The sequence below is a fragment of the Staurois parvus genome, unplaced genomic scaffold (assembly GCF_062004578.1).
Source record: "Staurois parvus isolate SC_StPar_1 unplaced genomic scaffold, SC_StPar_1.0 ptg000604l, whole genome shotgun sequence".
Lineage (NCBI taxonomy): Eukaryota > Metazoa > Chordata > Amphibia > Anura > Ranidae > Staurois > Staurois parvus.
In genome coordinates, this window is record NW_028318400.1 from 2,464,417 (window position 1) to 2,487,613 (window position 23,197).

The 23,197-nt window shown below is 39.7% G+C and overlaps 1 protein-coding gene across 3 annotated transcripts in view; it reads left to right on the forward strand.

Moving 5' to 3' along the window:
• HTR7 (5-hydroxytryptamine receptor 7) overlaps window positions 1-23,197 on the forward strand; it is a 200,129-nt gene that overhangs the window by 142,195 nt on the left and 34,737 nt on the right. Inside the window, exon 2 of one of the 3 annotated variants that reach the window (XM_089692765.1) lies at window positions 8,328-9,081. The exons of 1 other annotated variant lie outside the window; for it this stretch is intronic. In XM_089692765.1, the coding sequence (XP_089548891.1) occupies window positions 8,328-9,081 (754 nt within the window). Of the gene's footprint in view, window positions 1-8,327; window positions 9,082-23,197 lie in introns of those variants that run through there. One more of the 3 variants, XM_089692764.1, reaches the window with a different exon arrangement.

Genomic DNA, 23,197 nt, shown 5'->3' on the forward strand with positions numbered 1-23,197 from the left:
CTGCATAGTTGAACAACTGATAAGGGCGTGAGGGGGTGTCATTGGACTAACATAGACACTTTAGTCCACAACAATATATCCCAATTGTGGTAGCCCAGATGGTGATATTTATAGCCTGACAGATGACTGGAAGTGTTGCTGTCGCAATGAGAACTTTATAATAGCTATGATCATACCACAACGTCATGTTTACATTTTAATGGTGTTACAGACAACGTTGCCTGGAGTGAGGTGATGGATATTGGTGTTTTTATTGTTTTTTGTGTTTTTTTTTTTTCTTTCCAATAGTGTTTTAGTTTACAAACGGTACAGGAAAAAAAATATACATCCATCCCCACCCCACACAAACTGCAGCCCCTTCGGGCTGGAACAGGCAATGCGCAAAATACAATGTTGCAAAATAATTATCTGTTGATGGTGACCAAAGGGGTCCCTTGGGGACCTGTAGATGGAATATCTGCAACAACAAGATAACAGGAAAAAACTAAATCTAATGTAAAACTGTTTTTTTGTGTGTTTAATTGGCAATTATTGCATTTACATTTTTGATACATAATAAAATTGTATTTATATACACATAGTGTGTGATGGTTTACCGCATGGTCCTTTTATGTAACCGCTTTGGTGTGGCATGAAACATAATGGATCTTGACCTACCTTTTTTGGGGGGTAAATTAGCAGTTATACTGTAAATGTAGGCCGATTGGAGAGACTGGGATGTGCCTTGCATCAGGGCAGTTGGCTTGCCAATGGGATACCACTGCTGCAGTTTGGAATGTCTGTCTGCCTTTTCTTGTGTTGAGCCGTATAACCTTGAGCCTTGTCCTCTCGATGGCCTTGGTATTAGCATTATTTCTGGAAATGAGGGAGCCCTGAGTTTTGAAATGTGGTGTCAGACCGGTCAAAACTGCTTGATTTGTCCTAAGTAGGATCATGCTTCCCACTCTATTGCTGGGGCATTCTACAATAGCTTGGCAAAGACACAGAGTGGAGTCTTAACCCTGGCAGAGTCCAGCCCTGCTGTCAAACCCATCTCTTTCCCTAGAAAAGCATGCAGCACCTCCACGTCCCTCTCACAGTAAGTTCCCGGTCATTCAGGTGCGACTTGGGAATTGAAATTGCACCTGAACTTGCATCTAATGAATGTGAATGTCAGTGTCTTAACATTTTGATTTCTAAAGTAGTTATTGCATTACTTTTTCTGCAGTTTTGTTGCAATTTTACATACATAGAATATAATGGAAATCGCACTGCAAATTGCAAGAAATTGTTGAAAATCTTCACAAGTAGCAATAAAGTCTTCAGAAATTGCACCTGAAATCATGCTGAAATTGCACACAAACCGCACAATTTTAAATCGCAGCGGTGTGACCGGTGACTTAATCCATTTACTGTATATGCTGCAGCACCTCTTCTGTCTTCAGTTGTCCACAAACATACACAGTGGGGCCAGCGATCATAATGCTCCACACTCATGGCTATGCTGGCCAGATCTGGGGGGGGTCCACCCAGGCCTAATGTAGAGCCCAGCAGAGGGAGTGAGTAGTGGAAGACTTCCTCTGCTAGTGGTTTCTGTGTTTACAAGTGGCATTGATAAGTTGGTTTGCTGTCACAGCAGTGCTCTGAGTAATGGAACTTAGTACTAACACATTCTGGAAAAAAAGGACAGATTGTAGTAAATTTAGATTTACAGTGTAAAAGTCAAAGTAAGTATAATTCCATAATTCTGAGTTTCCACCAGAACAATAAAAGATGGGAAAGCCTGTTCCTGTGACAATTGTAAGAAGATTTTCATCACATTGGAAGCATAATCTCTCACTTCCTGTTCATTCCTCAGGACAGGAAGTATAAGGTAATTTTCTTTAATGAGACACAGACAGCAAAAAGAAAAAAAAAAGAACAGTGGTTTAACCCTTCCCTACACTATCAAAACTGAAAAAGAAATATGTTTTTATTTTCATATGCTTAAGCCTCTCTGTTACCTAAAGTTATATTTAGGGAGCTGGGCAAAGCAGATTTTCTCAAAAGTTATGACAAAGTCTAGATTGACGAAAATCCTAAAAATGTGATCTCTGGTCTGGATATACTAAGGGGTTGATTTACTAAACCAAACAGCTTCCATGTTTTTTGTCAAAGCTTAATTGAACAAGATAAAGTTAGAAACTGGCTACCATGCACAGCTGCACCAGATCTGGCACTCTCCAGTTTTAGTAAATCAACCCCTATAAATGTTCCTGTGCATATAAAAACACATTAAACTTGCATCTACGTTTCTTAGTAGACACCTCCATGTACTAACATGTAATTTCTCATTGGTTATAGAGTGCTCTGAGCATCCTAAATGCTGGGCTGCAATAATATGCAACTAGCTCCCATTGGGACCAGCTCTTATAAAGTGGTTAAGTGTCTCTGTGGATATACCTCTACTATTATTTGTTCTCTAGACTGGTCACAACTACCATGATACCTTTTAACATTCAGATATAGATGGAAAAAATTACAAATATTTTAGGACCAGTATGTCGTCTGTCCTCCTCCTCATCATGTTTTAGCTGAGCAGGTCAAAAGCTTTCTTCCCATTATTGGTCAACATGTTATGATGGACAGCAGCGTCTCTGGCACTGCAAAGAAAAAAAAAACAATTCATTGCTTATCATTTTTTGATTTTGAATCTTTTGTTTAAAAAAACAAAAAAAACACCTGCTTTTCCATTTCACCAGAACCTACCTACAATGGAAGCCTATCAAACAGAAATATGGGAGCTGCCACTGCTGATTTATGTTCGAGGGTACATTTCCAGGTTAGTCCTCTTTACCTTAAAGTGATACTAAAGTCAAAACATTTTTACCTTAATGCATTTCCTGCATCAAGGTAAAAAATGATCCAGTAGTAGTATGTAGTAGTAGTACCCCTCCCCACAAAACGTATAGATCCAGCACTTTGCCCATTTGCAAATGCTCTCATCCTGCTCTCTTAGAACACAGAGGCAGCAGCGGGAGCTGTTGGCTCCTGCTGCTGTCAATCAAATCCTGTTAGTGGACAGTGTGGAGGCATGGCCGAGCGACACTGTGTGCATCTTTGGATGCACACAGCCTGGCTTGGGAACACGCCCACATGTGTGCCCCCTTAGCACACAGCTTGCTATGGGGGCACACTCAGAAGAGGAGGAATGGACAGCACTGGAAGGGGACTCCAGAAGAGGAGACATGGGGCTGCTCTGTGCAATATTGCATAGAGCAGGTAAGTAATGGGTGACATGTTTTTTATTTTACATAAAAAAAATTTAACTGTAGGACCAATTTAAAGAGTTGTTGCCCTGTAACAGGCATGCAGTGTCCCAATATGTCATGCTTGTGTTAGGTTAGCAACTTACTAAGTGGTGAAGGATGGATAAGGATAAAAGCTCTGAAGCGCATATCTCCAAAATCAATTCATCAGTGGCAGAGTGCATACAGTATTTCTAGCACAGATTGCTTTTTCTATGACAGGTTTGGCTGTTTAGATTTGATATGCCATTATTTAACATAAGCAAAGAGCTCTTCCCACATGATCGATATCCATTTGGATGTAGAACAGGCAGGAAGGAAATCTGGTCACAGAATACTTGCATCTGCATTTTATACCATGTGTTGTCACTTTTACAATTGTTTCAGCTTTTCCTCCATTCAAACTAAACATCTGGCCATACCTGTATATTCTAAATCTGTCACAAGTCAGCTCAGCCTAATATAAGTCACATAGGAAGCCTAATGTATGTTCCTATGCCAATATTTTCTTAAATACAGATTGGTTGGAAATTCATGTCTAAATTACACTGGAGTTGACTTTACGCATTTTTCACTTTACTGTGCAAAGCTTGAATTAACTTCAACCCTATAGTCATGTGCAAAGGAAATGTCTACTTTTTTACAAATTCCTCCGCACATGAGTATATGTTCACGGTTCACCTGGAAAAGTGGAAAATGTGTTGCTGATTGTGCTAATGATCCCCATTCTATTATAGTTAGATTGTGAGCCTAGCATTTCCCTTCTACAGAAATGCATTCATACATCCTTTATGGTTTCCTTTAAATAAAAATCTGACTTTCTTGCTCCAGCCTAAATTGCCTATTCTATTCATGTATATTCAGCATACAGTAATATCTTCTACTTCTCCCTAGGCTCCCCTGTCATCTTGCCAGGCGGACACAAAAGAGACAATATGCATTGTAATGAACTTTTCATTCAGACATGACTTTGATGAATTAGCTGCTGTTACACTTGTCAATTGCATGAGCATGAGCATGTTCCTATGTTCACATACTTATTGTGTAGATCAGCCTGTTCATTCACCTGGGAAAACTGACAAAAAAATGCAGCCTAGACAATCAAACTTTTGTATCTGGCATATTTTCTTCTCATGCATGTAATGGATATTTATTTTGTTCTTGGAGTTTTCATATTTTCTTGTATCAGCATTGAAAAAGCAAGCAGTGAAAGTCATTTAACCAAAAGTATGCTCCACCAAAATAATTTACAATTTTGTCATTGTTGAAGTGAACCAGTCCATTGGAACATGCCTGCTTGTGATGCTTTGGAAGAGACCATCTTTACCTACATTGCTGGGCCCTTTGATTCCTTTTTCCACAATCTTTAGGACTCCTAGACATGCCTAAGGGATAGACATTTCACTCTTTCCTGTTCTCAGATTACCACACCTGATAAGTGGCTGGGCATATTAGCTGTCCCCAGGTGGGGGGTCCTCCTTCCGTTTTAGACACCTGATGAGAGCGTAGTTTTTAAACTTTGGTAAAAAAATATTTTTTTTGCTACAGCTGCAGTCACATAACTTACCTGTAGTGAAGTACATCCCACATCCAGCAGGCTGATGGTTTCTGTAGAAAGCTGCTCTCCTCCAGTGATCCACGTCTTCTTTCAAATGCTGAACTTCTGGCACTGCAAGGCTTAAAGTAACACAAAAGGCAAAACTTTTTTTTTAAATTTTGGATAGAGTGGAGAGGAGTTAGAGAACCTGTCAGCTTATTATAGTTGCCACTGCCCCAATTAGGGAGATTTTCTCTTTCTCTTCTTGTCCATTATGGAGATTGAAAGTTAAAAGAAAATTCCCAATTTTGAATTGTCACCTGAATCTTCAAATGGGGACAATAGTTCTAGTGACAACCAAGATTACCTCACTTCGGAAGGATTCCTTCTTGTTTTGGCTATGAAATAGGAAGTAAAGAAAAATCCTCTCAATGGTACACAGATGGACTTTTAACAGTCCCAAGGTAACATTTTTGGGTTCCTATGTTTAATCTTTCAGAGACATTATGTGTTGCAATAATTCAAACAACTTAAAAGTATAATAATAAAAGGAATTTACTTAGCTTGGTATAAAGATGTATTACAGATGGTAAAACAGATAAATACACCATTGTTTCAATCCAGGGTAGCCCATCATTTCATTCCAAATTCATGGAGTCAGTAGTCCTCTTTTTTTCTCAGGCACATGTCCACTTAATGTCCTGAGCAAGCTCAAATGGTCTTTTGTCTTCCATTCATATACAGTATATAGCCTAAATCCAGCTGGAGCCACATTCCCAGAGTAAGGAAAGGGAGATCAGATGCAACAGTATACAGAGAATACATAGATATGTTGTACAGTATATAGATAGACACAGAAGTGATTACTTGTACACTGACATAATTGATAACATAAAAACTATTACTAAAGTCAGCCATAGATGGAGCGATTTTCTTTCGTGCAACCATGGGTCAGTGTTGATGAGGGAATTCCCTCCCATGAAAGCCATTGTGTTCTTCCAGCTGCTAGCAACAATCACATGTTAATATGACAGGCTGGTTGTACATAAGCTGATCAGTCGATCAGCTTTGGTACTTTCTGCCAGCCTATACATGGTTCAAATTTCAGAAGGTTCACCTGAACTGGCCAGGCTCGTACTGTCTGTGGCCAGCTTTAGTTTCTTGTAAGCCAGTAACTATTACACTACACGTCCTTTATTCTATCCAAAATGAAAAAAAATGTTTTGCCTTTAGTTCTACTTTGAGTTCTTCATCTATAGCAGCCCCATTTCCCATAAGGCAAGCAGGCCTACCTCTACTGGGTTGCCCCTAGGTCTTATACACAATACTATAGTACCTGGCTACCACGCCACCACACCAGGGCAGGTGCAAACTGAGTACAGCAAACAGTTACTTGCGGTTGGCAGAATAATCAGGGTCAAATTCATAGTCAAAAGGCAGGCAGGTTTCGGAGAATAGTCTATAGCCGATCTGAGGTCATCAACGAGGGAATCCAAGCTAGCAGGTTGGCAGGCAAACAGGGAGCTTGGAGCACATGTTGCAAATGCAATATCACCAGCATGAGACTACAGGCTTGGCTGGTTTAAATCAGGTTTGGTCTCACCCACAGACTCGCCACATCATTCACCTTACAGGTGGACAGACAGACAAGAAAAGGGGCTCTCAGTGGCACCGTGGTCTTTGTGCTGGGAGTGCGGAGTGCGACGCACTCCCAGCACAAAGACAGGTACGCAAATATGCGGCCCCACAGAAAAAAGCCCAGTTCCGTGAGGCTGCATATTTGTGTGACGTCGGCATCAGGGGGTTAAAGCAGAACTACACTGTATCTGGGCACCTCAAATCAAAAATGCTTTAATTCACTTTTAACCACTGCAGCTCAGAAGGACTTACCCCCTTTATGCCTATAGGCCAATTTTTGCTATTTAGCACTGAGCTACTCTAACTGGTAATTGCGCTGTCATGCAACACTGTACTCAAAGATTTTATCATTTTTTCACACAAACAAAACTTTCTTTTGGTGGTATTTGATCACCACTGGGTTTTTAATTTTTTTTTATTAAATAAACTAGTAAAGACCTAAAATTGTGAAAAAAAAATATTTTTTGCTCTCTGCTATAAAACATATCCAACAAAAAAAAATGTTTAGGCCAAAATGTATTCTGCTACAATTTGGTAAACAAAAAATCCCAATAAGCGTATATTGATTGATTTGCTTGAAAGTCTACAAACTGTGCTATATATATTGGAATTTATAGTGGGGCTGTGATAGTGTGACGGGCAATCTGACACTAAATGATACTGGACGGGAACTGACTAACTGACGCTGACATCACCAGCGACAGTAATACACTGAATACAATGATAATATTATACACTGTCCCTGTACTAATGACACTGGCTGGGAAGGTGTTCACATCTTGGGGTAATCAAGGTCGGTGTGCCTAACAAGTGCTAATGTGTCTAATATGTACTACCTTTTACTAAAAGTCTTTTTGTTCCTTCTCCCTGCTTTGCAGAGAGAAGAAACAAAAAGGTTGTTCCCTCTGGACAGAGCTCTGTGTTGATTGTCAATACAGGGCTCTGGGCTGTGATTGGACATAACCAATCAACAGGACTGGCCATGAGACATTGGCCGGGACCTGCTGACAAAATCCAGCTGTGGATTTGGCAGGTTGGGGCGTGCGCCCTGTACCCAGAAGAGACCAGCAGTAGCATCTGGTGCAGCTATGCAGAGTAACCAATCAACTTCTAGGTTTTAATGTCAAAGCTTAATTGAACAAGTTGAAGTCAGAAGCTGATTGGTTACTATGGGTTGTATGTATGCTCTAAAGTAACTTTCACTTTGAAATACTTTCTCTTCCCTTTTATTGTTACTGTATTTTGATAAATGAAATGATAGCTACTAGAATCAGAATAGGTTAGCGACTGTATTACCTTTTTAGATGAGATATCAACCACTTAGAGAGGTACATTGGTTTTAATGAGTCAGCTGACCTATAATCTTCAAATATAAGAAGCAGAAAACCACATCAAGAAGCAAAGCCTGCTAATGTAATGACCAAATATGGCTGCCCCATATTCAGTATATCTTTAATTAGGACTTGTATACAGAAATAAAATGAATAGCACAAACATATCATCATATTGATTTCATGTGCGTATCTAAAAATCATTGAAAAGACTATACACTGTATTTAACAGAAGCAAAATGTAACGTTACTCCAATGATTGTGCCTTTGGTCATATACCTATAATGAAATGCATAGGTTTTGTTTACTAAAGATTAACGGTTTAATGTCTAAGAGAACTGACTGTTCTGCTCATAGAAAACCAATCAGATTCTCCTGTTGTTTCTAGCACATCTGACACAAATGAATTGAAGGATCCAAAAAAAACAATAAAAAATTAACCTAAAAAATAAAATGTTGAACTGGTTGCTATGGGCAGCAGACTGTGTCTTGGAAATGTTTATATATAAAATCCATTAGATTTCTACTTAAATTACATCTTCTGTTTGTTTTCAGATATCTGGGAATTACTCGACCTCTGACCTATCCTGTAAGACAGAATGGGAAATGCATGGCCAAAATGATCCTGTGTGTTTGGCTCCTATCTGCATCGATCACATTACCTCCTCTGTTTGGATGGGCGCAGAATGTCAACGATGACAACGTCTGTTTAATCAGTCAAGATTTTGGCTACACTATTTATTCTACAGCTGTTGCCTTTTACATTCCCATGTCGGTGATGCTATTTATGTACTATAGAATATTCAAAGCCGCTAAAAGGAGCGCAGCCAAACACAAGTTTACGGGGTTCCCGCGATCAGAGGAAAGCGAGGGGATGATCACTGCGAACGGTGTTGTGAAAATGTACAAAGAATCTGAAGAATGTGCCAATCTATCAAGACTCTTGAAAAATGACAGAAAAAACATTTCAATTTTTAAAAGAGAACAAAAAGCTGCTACCACTCTCGGGATTATTGTCGGGGCTTTCACTGTATGCTGGCTACCTTTTTTTATATTATCAACGGCCAGACCTTTTATCTGTGGGACAGAATGCAGCTGTATTCCATTGTGGATGGAGAGAACATTTTTATGGTTGGGATATGCGAACTCTCTGATAAACCCTTTTATTTATGCCTTTTTTAACAGAGACTTGAGGACAACATATCGCAATCTGTTACAATGCAGGTACAGAAATATCAACCGGAAGCTGTCAGCTGCAGGGATGCATGAGGCTTTGAAGCTTGCAGAGAGGCCTGACCATACCCTGTAAGAATATATTTGATAATGCACCCTATTTCACACTGTAGAGCATAACGTACATTCCTTTTACATTTATACGTACAACTTGATTTTTCTGGATTTCAGGAGATAGGATTTGCAGGTTATTTTTGTGTACCTGTGCTTAAAATGTTCATGAATGGGTGAGAACAATGATTGACCGCTCTTTAAAAGAACTTAGTTAACAAGACAGCTGCCTCAAATAATAGTCACGTTAAGAATAAAAACTGCAATCTGATTGGATCCAAAAGACAGAACATCTTGTTTTCTATTGCCTCGATTTCTTGTCTTTCTCCAGTTCTTGTTATGAAAATTAAAAGACCTTTAAATACAAGAAGATAGATCAGGAACGATTGTGAAAGATTTAGCAATACCAATCATAAACAGATATGAACCTTTTAGAGAAGGTTTCTCAACCAGGGTTCCGGAGAACCCTGAGGTTCCTCCAATGGTTGCAAATGGTTCCTTGAGCCATGAATTTAGCAGGGGTTGCCTGAGACAGATCAGAACTTAACAACTTAAAATGAAGGTACAAAGGGGAACATATTTTCCAGAAAAACACTGAACTGCTATAATTTCTAAGCCTTTTTGATCTTGATTTTCCAAGGGTTGAGTTGTGATTCAGTCCCATGTGAAAAATAATTCAAATAGGATTGTTTCTTAATTTTTAAATGTTTTATCATTCCTATGTGCTTTCTTGTCACATGCATTTGAAGATGAGTAATACTGAATGTTAATTTCTAATCATTTTAAATGTCTGCAGTCCTCTTTTGAACCTCGGAATCAGAGTTTACGTTTACTGTTATTACCAGTGTTTTGCCGTGCTTAAGTTTTTCTTTAGTTCTATAACTACATTTTTCTTATATATCTTGAATTAAAGTACAGCATTAGATTAACGATATGTCTCATGTAAAACCAAGGGCATTTGAAATGCATGCCCCACCCCTAAATAAAGTACATTCTCTGCCAAGAAACAGTTTGCTGGACACGCAGCAAAACAGTGTGCATTGAAAGTTTTTTTTAAAATGTTGACAACTATGATTTATAGTGTTTTTGTATGTCTTCATTATTATTTTTAAGGCTACAAATTTTTTAACAATTTTTCCACTTTCTTAGGAAAATGTGAATATTACATTAAACATGCCATATTCACTATTTGCAGATAGTGGGTGGAGCTTTGATGTGCCATCCTCTTCCATATCAGCCTTACTTTACTTCTTTGATGTGAATAGCCTGGGTTGTGAACAAACCTCAACTGCAGGTACTAAAATTACACATACGGTACAACTGAATGATCAGAGGAAGAGCAAATCCTTCTTCTCTCTGCTCAGAATATATGGCCTCTCTGTATTTTCAGTTGGATTGAGACAATCAGAGCTAGTTTGCAGCCTTTTCTCTACAATAGCAGGAACTCAGATTACACATACAGCTGAATGATTAGAGATAGAACAGGCTGCATACTGTATATGGCCCTGTCTATATTTCTAATTGAACTGAGACCGTCCTATGAAAGCAATTAGTGCTAGAATTTCTGTTTTAACAACCATGGGATGCTCTGCAAAATTAGTGCATTGGATGCACTTTATATTAAATATTGAAGCACAAAATAAAAGCTTATGCAATTACAAGAAGGCTGATATAAAGCAAAATAGAAGACGATATATAAGCGAGCTCTTGACTAACAAGGAGAGCAGCTATGCACCAGAAAGGAGACCATAAAACCTTCAGTAATAACTAGTATAAAATAGTGCAGTGCTAAAAATTGAATGGGTATGATAACAATGATAAAACAATATAAAGGAATAATAATCAATAAAATGCAAGAGATAAATGTAAACCATAAATGACCATCATAAAATAGCTCTTAATCATGAAATATTAAAATATTAGTAAAGTCCATAAATTCAAATGTGACAGGGTGGTGGGTGGCAACAAATAGATAAAAAGCGCACTCACCGGAAGCGCAAAGGGAAATACATTGCTCATTCCCTTTGCGCTTCCGGTGAGTGCGCATTTTATCTATTTGTTGCCACCCACCACCCTGATTGATGACTGATATACCATCGGGATTAACCGCGTCACCTTGGGGTCCATTCATGATTTTTGACTTCTAAATCGCATTTTAATTTATGGACTTTTTTCCTAATATTTTAATATTTCATGATTAAGAGCTATTTTATGGTGGTCATTTATGGTTTACATTTATCCCTTGCATTTTATTGATTATTATTCCTTTATATTATTTTATCATTGTTATCATACCCATACACCTGATATAAAGCAACCATTTGCTAGTGACAAAAAATAAAATTGACCAGAACAGAATAATTTCTCCTCACTCATAACCATAAATGTAAGCTTACAAGTCTTTAGATGTGGTAGCTTGATAGGATTCCTTTTTTATAAATTTGTTCCTTTATTTTCACCTGGTAAGCCTGTGCATAACACATTTCCAATCCTAGGGTGGCTACATTCCATCACTCTACTGTATCTGTGGAGGCAGTCATGGTTACCCAGGCCGATTATATGAAATAACATAAAAATAGTGCAGCGCTGAAAATAATGACAAAATGACAAAAAGGTAGTCCACTAAAAGTCTATGACATATAAACGTATCCAGTGTCTGATGTGGAATCAGAATAGGTGATCCGTGTGGAAATGGCTGGAAAACGCACTCACCAGAAGTAAGACACATAAACGCAGTGTGTATATAAAACTCAAGGATCTTCAATCCAGAGGGAAGTAAAGCTGATCCGGTTACAGGAATGGTGAATCCCTCCTCCGCAGATGCAGCAACCGATCTTCCTTAACACGATTAGATGTAGAATTCCAAGACCAAGGTTCTGCAAGCAAAAGCTCCTGGTCTGTGTTGCGGCAATACCTTCCGAGCTTCATGCAGAGTACCCAGCAGAACCCTGGGAGCGACACCTGATGCTGAGGATCGGAGGAGTGCCGGGGAGCGCCTCCTGTGCACTGAGGACCATCCAGCGATTCTCAGGCCACCTTCTTCCTGTTCCCGGCCAGCCAACAGCTGAGCTCTCGCAGCCAGGCAGCTGTAACCGGATCAGCTTTACTTCCCTCTGGATTGAAGATCCTTGAGTTTTATATACACACTGCGTTTATGTGTCTTACTTCTGGTGAGTGCGTTTTCCAGCCATTTCCACACGGATCACCTATTCTGATTCCACATCAGACACTGGATACGTTTATATGTCATAGACTTTTAGTGGACTACCTTTTTGTCATTTTGTCATTATTTTCAGCGCTGCACTATTTTTATGTTATTGCTTTTAAGTGTATTGGTTGCTTAGAGTGCCTAGCCGCTTTCAGGATTAGCGCTCACTGCTGTTTCTTTTTATTCATTGATTATATGAAATATCAGTTCAGTGCAGAGGACGTTTCAGGAACACTGGAGCTCTGGCAAGATATAGTTATTTTTCTATACTTGAAGATATTAAACCAAAGAGTACCATATTTAATTAGGTTCTTTGGCCTTTTTGAAAATAAATAAATGTCAGCAGTTACAAATACTGTAGCTGCAGACTTTTAACAAAAGAACACTTACTTGTCCAAGGATCCACCGCCGTCCCCCCCTGGGCTGGTTCTTCACTGGTCTTCAGGTCCTTGATATCGGCATTTTTAGTGTGAGAAGCCGGCTGTGACTCCTTGTGGATTCACAGCTGGCTTCCCACTGAATATGTGCGAGCCGCTCTGCACTGTGTGAATGGTTCTGCAGCCTGCTGGGACCCTGTGACATGTCCCAGAAGGCTGAATTTGGGGTGGGGAGGAGCAAACTTACGATGGAATCACCTAGGCGGTCTGACCAGAAATGAGTGGGAGCGGGTGCTTGAAAAACTAGGTACCTGCCCCCCCCCAAAAAAGTAAAAATGTCCAAAAGAGTTAGAGGAGAGTGGGAGGAAGACATTTAGGGTGAATTTTAGCATTAGGAACTAGCGATCTGCAATGCGGGATACTTTTTTTCTTAGGTTTAGCTATCCTTTAAGCAAACACCACCATGGTAGAAAACAGTAGCTTTTGAACAGTTTAATATGCTGAAGTTTGGCACTAAACATTCATGAATTGATTTTTGTTTTCCCTTTTTAATAGTACATTTTTTTAATATTTTTTCCAGAAATTTACCTGAAATATTATAAAAATAACAGTGGAAATATGACTGATCATTATGGGCAAGGCAATGCGACATTTTTCCTTTGCAAATCTGGCATTTCAAAGCAGTGCACTTATGCATGTAAAACAGTTTTTAAACTCTCCAAAAAACGGGCAGTCCATGAGCCAAGTCCATTCATATACTTGAGTGCAGTGTGCTGGGATGTAAATGGCTGGTTGTGCAGTGGTAGAAGCACTAGGCTGCGATGTTTATGGATGTACAGATTATACTTTACACATTTTCTTTAACTTGTGCTGCTCAAGATTAATTCTTCAATTACATTAACTTTGACTATTTTTGTAGCTGCAGTCATTTTTACATGATGAAAGGCCAGCATAACCTACAGTGAATGACAGTGTCATTAGTTAAATGGTTAACTCGTTTTGAATAATGCATTTGACCTGACATAGTTAAGCGTGTGAGACTGACAGCTACCTGATCTCTTCACATTTGTGAATGTCACAGCATTTTGTAAGATTTCACCCGTGATCACAGCACTTACATCTCCTTCTCATCTCTGTGTGACATAGTAAGTGCCAGCTGAATGCAGGAATACAGAAATAGCTATGTGTGTGTCCTGCTTTCCATACACAGTAGGAATTCTGGTTAATGTGCTTTTAGTGTTACTGGAATGTATGGAAACATATACTCCTCTGCACTTCTATATGCTAATCCTAGTATTTATATATTATTTTAAGCACAGCCAGAGACATGCTATATTCTCACTAGGTGCATTGATTTATGGGATATGAAAAAAGCTTCAATTGGAGAGGTTCTTCTTTAGACTTACTGTATATAATAAAAATAGACTTTGCTCATTATATTTTTATGACTTTTACCAACACCTTGGAGTAAACTTCATCAGACAGTGTGAAGATATGCAATGCACAGTGACCAAGAGTATTCTATCAGATCTTATCTTTCATTGTTTTAGAGAAGACAGGAATTTTTTTTTTCTGATTTGTTGCTATTGGCAGCTGCACTTTGCTCAATGCTGTCATATTAAAGTTACTTTGTTGCTCAACTGAAAATCTTTGTAAAGCTCTCCCTGTAAAAAGTGAATATTTACCTATCCTGCTCAGGGGCGGACTGACAACTCCAGGGGCCCCCGGGCAATAGGGGATCATGGGGCCCCCGGGCAATAGGGGATCATGGGGCCCCTGTGTCCTTGCCCAAACTCAAAAAAGCCTATGAAAAAGGTACCAGGGGCATCTCATGGGGCCCCCTACTGACCCCGGGCCCTCGGGCAGTGCCCGAGTTTCCAAATGGTCAGTCCGCCCCTGATCCTGCTATCCCTTGAAGTCTCTTCAAAAGCCAATACTTCCAGAAGTTTCAAACTCTTGGTTTTCTGCTGTGCTCACTGGTTCCTTTCGCTCAACTGCAACATCACTACTCCATTCTGAGTGCAACAGAGGATCAAGAGATCAACACTCCTGGAAGACTTCAGGGAATAATTTCTCTTTAACTGTAGTTCTGTTTGGTGGCATGGTTAACGGTTGATGTCAGTACCATCTATCATCTCTAAAGAAGAGATTTTATTTAGATTTTTACTAACCAGTGACTTTGAAGCAGGGCTAGTATAAACAAATGTATGAGGGTATGTTTCCTATGGACTTAGTTGCATAGAGTATAGTGGCATTCGTAAAAAGTAAAATAATACAGAATTTTACTATGGCAATATTACTACTGTCACTAAATGTGAAAGCTTTGCACTCAGTGCCCTTAGTGATTGCTAGGACACAAGCGGCCACCATCTTCCTTAGGGCCCTCATTGGTTACTAGCAAGCTGGTGGCCACTTGCGTCCTAGCAACCAATGATGTATCCCTGGCCCCATATTCATATGTGGTCAATGATATCAGCCAGCATCCCACCCTTTGTGTATATTCAACTGCTGGCTGGGGATCTGTCAGTTGTGATCAGAATCCATCGAGTGAAGATTACCAGAGCAGGTAGACATTTTTATGTCAGCATCATTATTCTGATATAGATCTTGGGGGTACTCTATGCTTTTTTTTTTTTTAAGTGCGGTACCCCCTTAAAATACATACCAGACCCTCATCAAAGCTAAGGGTCCAGTATTTGTTCTGGGGAAGATTCTTTGCCATTAAAACAAACAATTAAAAAAAAACAGGGAAATTCCATTAGCAGCAAATGTTTTTTTTTTTTCTAAATGTCACTTGTGCTGTATTGCATCCTATAGGTGCACACTTTACGTTCAGATTTAGGGCATCCCCAAGCAGGTTGTTTAAAGGAATTGAGTATATTTAATGTTTTACTGTACAGTTGCAAGAAAAAGTATGTGAACCCCTTGGGATTACGGGGAGTTTTGCATGAATTGGGCATAAAATGTGCTCTGAACGTCATCTAAGTCACAACAATAGAAGAACACAGTCTGCTGAACATAATACTACACAAACATTAGATGTTGCCATGGTTTAATTGCACATAACATGTAAACATTCACAGTGCAGGGAGGAAAAAGTATGTGAGGCCCTAGCTTAATGACTTTTCCCAGAGCTAATTGGAGCCAGGAGTGAGCCAACCTTGACTCCAATCAGTGTGATGATATTGGATGTGTTGCTGACAGCTGTCCTGCCCTTAAAAAACACACACCTGTTTTGGGTTTACTGGTTTCAAGAAGCACTGTCTGATGTGAACTATGCCTCGCAGAAAAGAGCTCCCAGAAGACCTACGATCAAGAATTGTTGTTGACTTGCATGAAGCTGGAAAGGGTTACAAAAGTATCTCCAAAAGCCTTGATGTTCATGTGTCCATGGTAAGACAGACTGTCTACAAATGGAGAAAGTTTAGCACTGTTGCTACTCTCCCTAGGCATGGTCGTCTTGTAAAAATGACTGCAAGAGCACAGCGCAGAATGCTGCATGAGGTAAAGAAGAATCCCAGAGTGTCAGCTAAAGACCTACAGAAATCTCTGGCACATGCTAACATTTTTGTTGACACATCTACAATAAGGAAAACATTAAACAAGAATGGAGTACATGGGAGGACACCACGGAGGAAACCATTGCTGTCCAAAAAGAATATTGCAACACGTTTGAAGTTTGCAAAAGAGCACCTGGATGTTCTACAGCACTACTGGCAAAATATACTGTGGACAGATGAAACCAAGATTGAGTTGTTTGGGAAGAACACACAACACTGTGTGGAGAAAAAAAGGCACAGCACACCAACATCAAAACCTCATCCCCACTGTAAAACATGGCGGAGAGAGCATCATGGTTTGGGGCTGCTTTGCTGCCTCAGGGCCTGGACGGATTGTTGTCATTGATGGGAAAATGAATTCCAGAGTTTATCAAGACATTTTGCAGGAAAACGTACGACCATCTGTCCACCAACTGAAGCTCCGCAGAGGATGGGTGATGCAACAGGACAATGACCCAAAGCATACAAGTAATTCAACAAAACAATGGCTGCAACAGCACAGAATACACCTTCTGGAGTGGCCCAGTCAGAGTCCTGACCTCAACCCAATTGAAATGCTGTGGCATGACCTTAAGAGAGCGATTCACACCAGACATCCCAAGAATATTGCTACACTGAAACAGTTTTGTGAAGAGGAGTGGTCCAAAATTACTCCAGATCGTTGTGCAGGTCTGATCTGCATCTACAGGAAACGTTTGGTTGAGGTTATTGCTGCCAAAGGAGGGTCAACCAGTTATTAAGTCCAAAGGTTCACATACTTTTTCCTCCCTGCACTGTGAATGTTTACATGTTAAGTGCAATTAAACCATGGCAACATCTAATGTTTGTGTAGTATTATGTTCAGCAGACTGTGTTCTTCTATTGTTGTGACTTAGATGACGTTCAGAGCACATTTTATGCCCAATTCATGCAAAACTCCACGTAATCCCAAGGGGTTCACGTACTTTTTCTTGCAACTGTAACTACATGTGTTCTTCCTATTTAAAGGTTTACATTTTTCATGTAAACTCATGGTCAATTATCTTAGATATAACACATGGGGTCACAACTGCAACTTGGTAATGTTGTGAAGAATAACGTTCTTTTCTGAACCTGACCACCATCTCATCCATTTGTTAGTTGGCCGTAGTGGTAGGCAAATTGTATCATTTTATTCTGAGCATTTATGCATAAAGAATAACACAAATGAGAGAAGGGAGGATGTGGGTTTCTGGCACGGAGGAGGGTGTTACAATCAGTCTCCTTACAGTACAGCTTTTTCTCCAAAGAGGTTTCAATACTTATGCATAGTCTGTAAATATTTAGGTCAAGATAGTTTACCTGGGAGCCAGAAAAAGTGAAAGGCAATGCAATTGGAGTACAAAGAGCATCGATCTGACTGAAGGAGGGGGGAGCTACACTGAAACCCATGGCAGTCCCAGAAGTTTGGATAAACATTTTTTTTTCAACTTTAAAGCAGTTAAGTGTCAGTAAGGCATAGTGCAAATCAGTTAGGAATTCAATAGGAGGTGACTGGTTTTGTGACTGACACCCTGGTTACATCAAAGCCGATTTTTGAAGTCGCACGATTTCAAAATCAGGTGACCTGCCGATTTCAGTTGCGATTTGCAAGACATCGGATACAGATGTCTATGCAAATCGCAACAAAAGTAGTGCAGGCAATACTTTAGAAATCAGTGTGGCTCCGCTCTAATAGCGGACAATAGGGTACGACTTGGCATATGATTTGCAAGTCACCTGGAATTTAAATCGCATGCCAAGTTGCACCTGATGTAACAGGGGCTTAGCCAGCACTTGTCAGTTCTCTCACCGCCATCTATTCAGCTTTAGAAAAATCACTTGAGTAATCTAATGAGTTCCACCTGTTGGAACTTCTGGAACAAAGGGGGAATCACAAATCTTTCTTTGCTGCTTTTTTTCACTTTTAATCTTGAAGTCATTGGATTAGACAACACATTATTCCACACTTCCTTGAGTGCCTGCATTCTTGCAAATTTGTAAATATCCATGTTGAAAAATGGTGTTCTGTGATTTGCTAAAATATTGGTGCAATAACGCAATCATGCCATATTAGTTGTTCCTCACTGGAACCCTTTGAGTGTATGCGTGCCTACTATAGTTGTGTATAGAAAAAATGCATTTAACGTACCACATAAGTGTATTCATATAATGTTTTCCTGCTAGTATCCACTCCAGTACTATAGTGGGTAATACATCTAGGGGGACAAATAGCTTTAATGCTGGTGGACCTATTATGTTCACTGAAGCATATGTATTATTGTAAAACTCAAATTAAATACATTCTGATTGAAATATCAGACAATCATTCCAATTTGGCTACATAGATATTCACATAAAAAATAATCAATAATGATATTATCTACACGATGTGCAAGATTATAAGATAGAGATCCACAACCTCCAAAAAACTACAGTTCAAAATTAATTTTCATTGTTTTATGGTAAGTGAAGCACAATGATCCAAAATTCCATTACTTTTTTGCAACTTTATTTTTTATTTTTTCCAAAAATGTCAAGTATCATATATAACAAACATATATATATATATATATATATATATATATATATATATATATATATACCTTTTTTTTACTAGCGCAGTCTGTTTGTTTGAGAGCTGAGCTCTTTCTCTCACCGTACTTGTGTATACCCCTCCCCTCTGCCTCTCTCTGTAGTCATTCCACTGTATCCTGTCTACCTGTATGCATCTTTCCATGAGGCTTACAACATCAACTTTTTTTTTTACCTATGATTATCCTCCATTAAACGGAACATTCGAATGGTTTTCCTCATCTGACTTCCTCAACATGTGAGTTTATTCATTGAGTTAAACTGTCTGACCCGATGCAAGAGATAGATTCAACACCACGTATAGCTGTATATATCGCTGAAGATAAAGTTTATGGTCAACTGAGATATGACTGTGGTACCAACTTTGTTGGAGCATGTAAAGAGTTGCAGTTAGACAATTTCCTGGTCAACAATGGATGTACTTGGTTGTTTAACCCTCCACATACTTCACACATGGGAGGGTCCTGGGAACCAATGATTAGAGTAGCACGAAGAATTCTTGATTTCATGCTGCAGAATCATAAATTACCACTCGCCCAATAGACTTTGCCTACCTTGCTTGTTGAAGTGTCTGCTATAGTGAACGCAAGACCTTTAGTGCCGATATCTCCAGATCCTGATGCTCCAGTGATCCTTACTCCAGATTTGCTTTTTACTCAAAAAATTTGAACTGCTGCAATATCTTCAAGAGAAATTGACTCCAAGAATATCTACAGGCATCAATGGAAACAGGTGCAACATCTAGCCAATCTGTTTTGGTGTCACTGGAGGAACGAGTCTATTCATCATCTTAAAGGTTGTCACAAGTGGCAAACATCTAAGCCTAATCTCAAGGATGGAGATCTCATTCAACTAAAGGACAAGTAAGTTTGTCAGAATGAATGGCCTATGGGTCTTATTACTAAAGTTATGCCCAGTGATGATTACAAGGTTGAGGTCAAGGTAACCAAGGGAGGATCAACTCTAACTTTTTGTTTGACCAATTACAGAGTTAGTACTCCTTTTGCCAGATGACTGACTTATGCAACCACTCTGCCATGCTATTGGCATGGCAGGGAGTACATTGCTGCTAAACAGGGTTTTTTTACTTGGAACTTGTATTCTCTGAAGATGTCCCATGTTGGATTACTACCTGTTCTGTCATCCAGTTGAACTTATGTTTCTGTTTGCTTGTTGCATGTTTCTTGTTACAGGTTCCAAGACATTCATCAGAATTGGACTTTTTGAATATATATATATTGAAGTTAGGAAATCTAAAGATTGCAGATGGGGAGTGTTGCGTTACACTATTTGAATTATTATTATTTCTCTGTGATCATCACTTGTTTCTTATTGCTCTGTGTCTTTAGGCTGTCTCCTTCTGTCTAAGCTGAGCTCTTTCTCTCACTGTACTTGTGTATACCCCTCCCCCCTGCCTCTCTCTGTAGTCATTCCACTGTGTCCTGTCTACCTATATGCATCTTTCCATGAGGCTTACAACATTAATGGTTTTCTACCTATGATTATCCTCCATTAAACGGAACATTCAAATGTTTTTTCTCATCTGACTTCCTCAACATGTGAGTTCATTGAGTTAAACTGTCTGACCCGATGCAAGAGATAGATTCAACACCACGTATAGCTGTATATATCGCTGAAGATAAAGTTTATTGTCTTGTAGTTGAGTCAGAACAGTAGAAAAACTGAGTTACAGCCTAATTACAAGATTCTTGGGTGAAAGTACTGATACAGACAAGATTTATTGCTCTCATTGCAAAGCAAGAAGATGGCAGGAGCACGTGTAAGCCTCCATAACTAAGCCCAGGCCGTCTGGCCTCATATTACAGCACACAGGAACACTACAGAATTTTCCTGCTTGCTTTTCTTTCAGTCATTATCTGCTTGTGTCAACATGAGTTACAAGGGCTCTGCCTGTGAAGAGATGTCACACACAGCGGACCAAGCACAAATCTCAGATCCAGCTGTGTTACCCAAACACTCAGTTAAATCAACTTGGAAAATTATGTAACTTTAAGAATTGAACTAACAACTAGTCTGAAGTTATTATGGGAACAGGTTGTTGCTCAATCTAACACATTGTCTGTTGAACATGAGGTACTGCCACTAGAGGGCGTCATCCAACAACTCTCTGCCTCATATGAGCTTTATCAGTTTACCAGCAAAAGGTTCAATAATGTTTTACAAAGTATGAACATGGAAGATTTGTTAAAGGAATTAAACAGCTTCCAGGTTCTTAATCTAGAAAGAGACAGTTTTTTTATCCAGCAAACCAAATTAAAGGCAGAAGAAAAGATAAAGCTGCTACAAGACACTGCATCTCAAAGATCATTTCTACAAGACATTCTAAAAAGTCTTCTAAATCTAGATGCTCTACACTCAGTGAGTGACTTATTAGTGCCCACGCTGAAGTGGAAGCCAGCAAGGTGCAGCCCGCATATGTAAAAAAGAGAGCAGAGTTGGAAACTCAGTCAGCACCCCAAAGAGCAGAGTTGGAAACAGCACGCCAAAGAGCAGCAATAGAAATATTAAACAGTGTAAACATGATACAGCTATGGCAAATCTAAGGGTCCTAGGACAAGCTATCAGTGCAGACAGAGGTGCAAGTGAAAGACAGCATTACCCCTAACATAGCGGATATGGAAGATCCCCTCAAACGCACTACAAACTATAAGTCACTGCAGTGTACACTCGTCTCCAATGCTCCTGACAACATAGAGACCTCTTTTAACCATCAAGTTAAAGAAGTTCCAGCAACTTCCTGCATGCAAAATCACTCCAACACCTTTCCTGCCCATCTACCTAACCTTCCTTCATACGTCACAGAGCATCAGAGCAAGCTGCAAACAAGTCATCAATCTCCTGTCATCAGTACAGCCTTAAATAAATGTACCATTGGTGCAACTGACTTCAAGCAAGAAACTCGCTTAAATGCATCTGTTGCACCATATTTCCCTATGTCTTATAACAGTGATTCCAAAGATAGTGCAAGCAGCACCGTTCAGCCAACAACATTTTACATAAAGTCAGAAACAACAGACAGCAGAGTTTGTGAGGTACATACTTCACAGAGAGCTCACAAAAACTGGTCTTACAAGTTTTGATGACCAACCTGAAAACTGCAGAAGTTGGAAATGTGCTTTCAGAACTGCAATCAATGATCTTGGCATTACAGTTGCTGAAGAATTTTATCTGCTGATCAGATGGCTTGGTCCTTTATCTCCTGCACGTGTCAAGCCATTAAGATCAGTTTTTATGGATAAACCTACAGCAGGCCTCACAGCTGCATGGGATCGATTAGAGCAAAGTTATGGCAGTCCAGAAGCTATAGAAAATGCTCTGTTCATGCGTCTGGAAACTTTCCCAAAGATATCTGATAAGGACAACAAGGAGTTCCAGAAACTGAGTGACCTTCTTCTTGAGCTTCAGCTAGCCAAGACAGACCCAAAACTACCTGGACTCAGTTACCTGGACACTGCCAGAGGGGTAAACCCAATCGTCTCCTAGCTTCCATATGGTTTGCAAGAACAATGGTCTGCACTAGGGTAATCATACAAAAAACAGAACAATGTTTCTTTCCCTCTATTCCCTTTCTTCTGCGAATTCATCAGAAACATTGCAGAGATCAAGAATGGCCCAAGTTTTTCCTATGGTGAGTACAGTCTCTTATCATCCTTTCCTAAGAGTACCAGTCTTCAGGCCAACTATAGGAACCGTAGAGACCCAGTATCCGTGAAAAAGACTGACATCCTCCCCACTCCTACCACCATTGTGGCTGCAAATAAACAGAGTAGGAGGATTAAAAACCCTAACCAAGAGTGTCCTATTCACAAGCAGCTGCACCACCTCAAAAAATGCTTCGGCTTTAGGGAAAGGTCTCTTGAAGAGCGTAAGGAGGCTTGTAAAGACATTCGGGGTATGTTTCAAGTGTTGTGCTTCTACCGAACATTTTTCTAAGGCCTGTAATGTGTCCATCCAGTGCATAGAGTATGGCTCAGAAGAACATGTGGAAATCCTCCATCCACTTGAGCCCAGCTCTGCACAATCTGTTAACTCTCCTCCCAGGTCCAGGGAGAATACAGATCAAGTGCCTGATTCCACCATCATTTCTTCATCCTGCACTGAAATTTGTGGGGAAGACCGCTGTGATAAGTTGTGTGCTAAGATATGTCTGGTGAACATATACCACAAAAATCAACCAGAAAAGACTCTAAAGGTGCATGCGATCTTAGATGATCAGAGCAATAGATCACTTGCAAGATCCGAAAAGTTCAATCTATTTGAAATAAAGGGTGACGCTCATCCTTACACCATGGGTACTTGTAGAGGAACTATAGAGGTTTTTAGAAGAAGGGCTCATGGTGTCTCCTCTCAAAGATAACCTGCAATTACTCCTACCTAAACTTG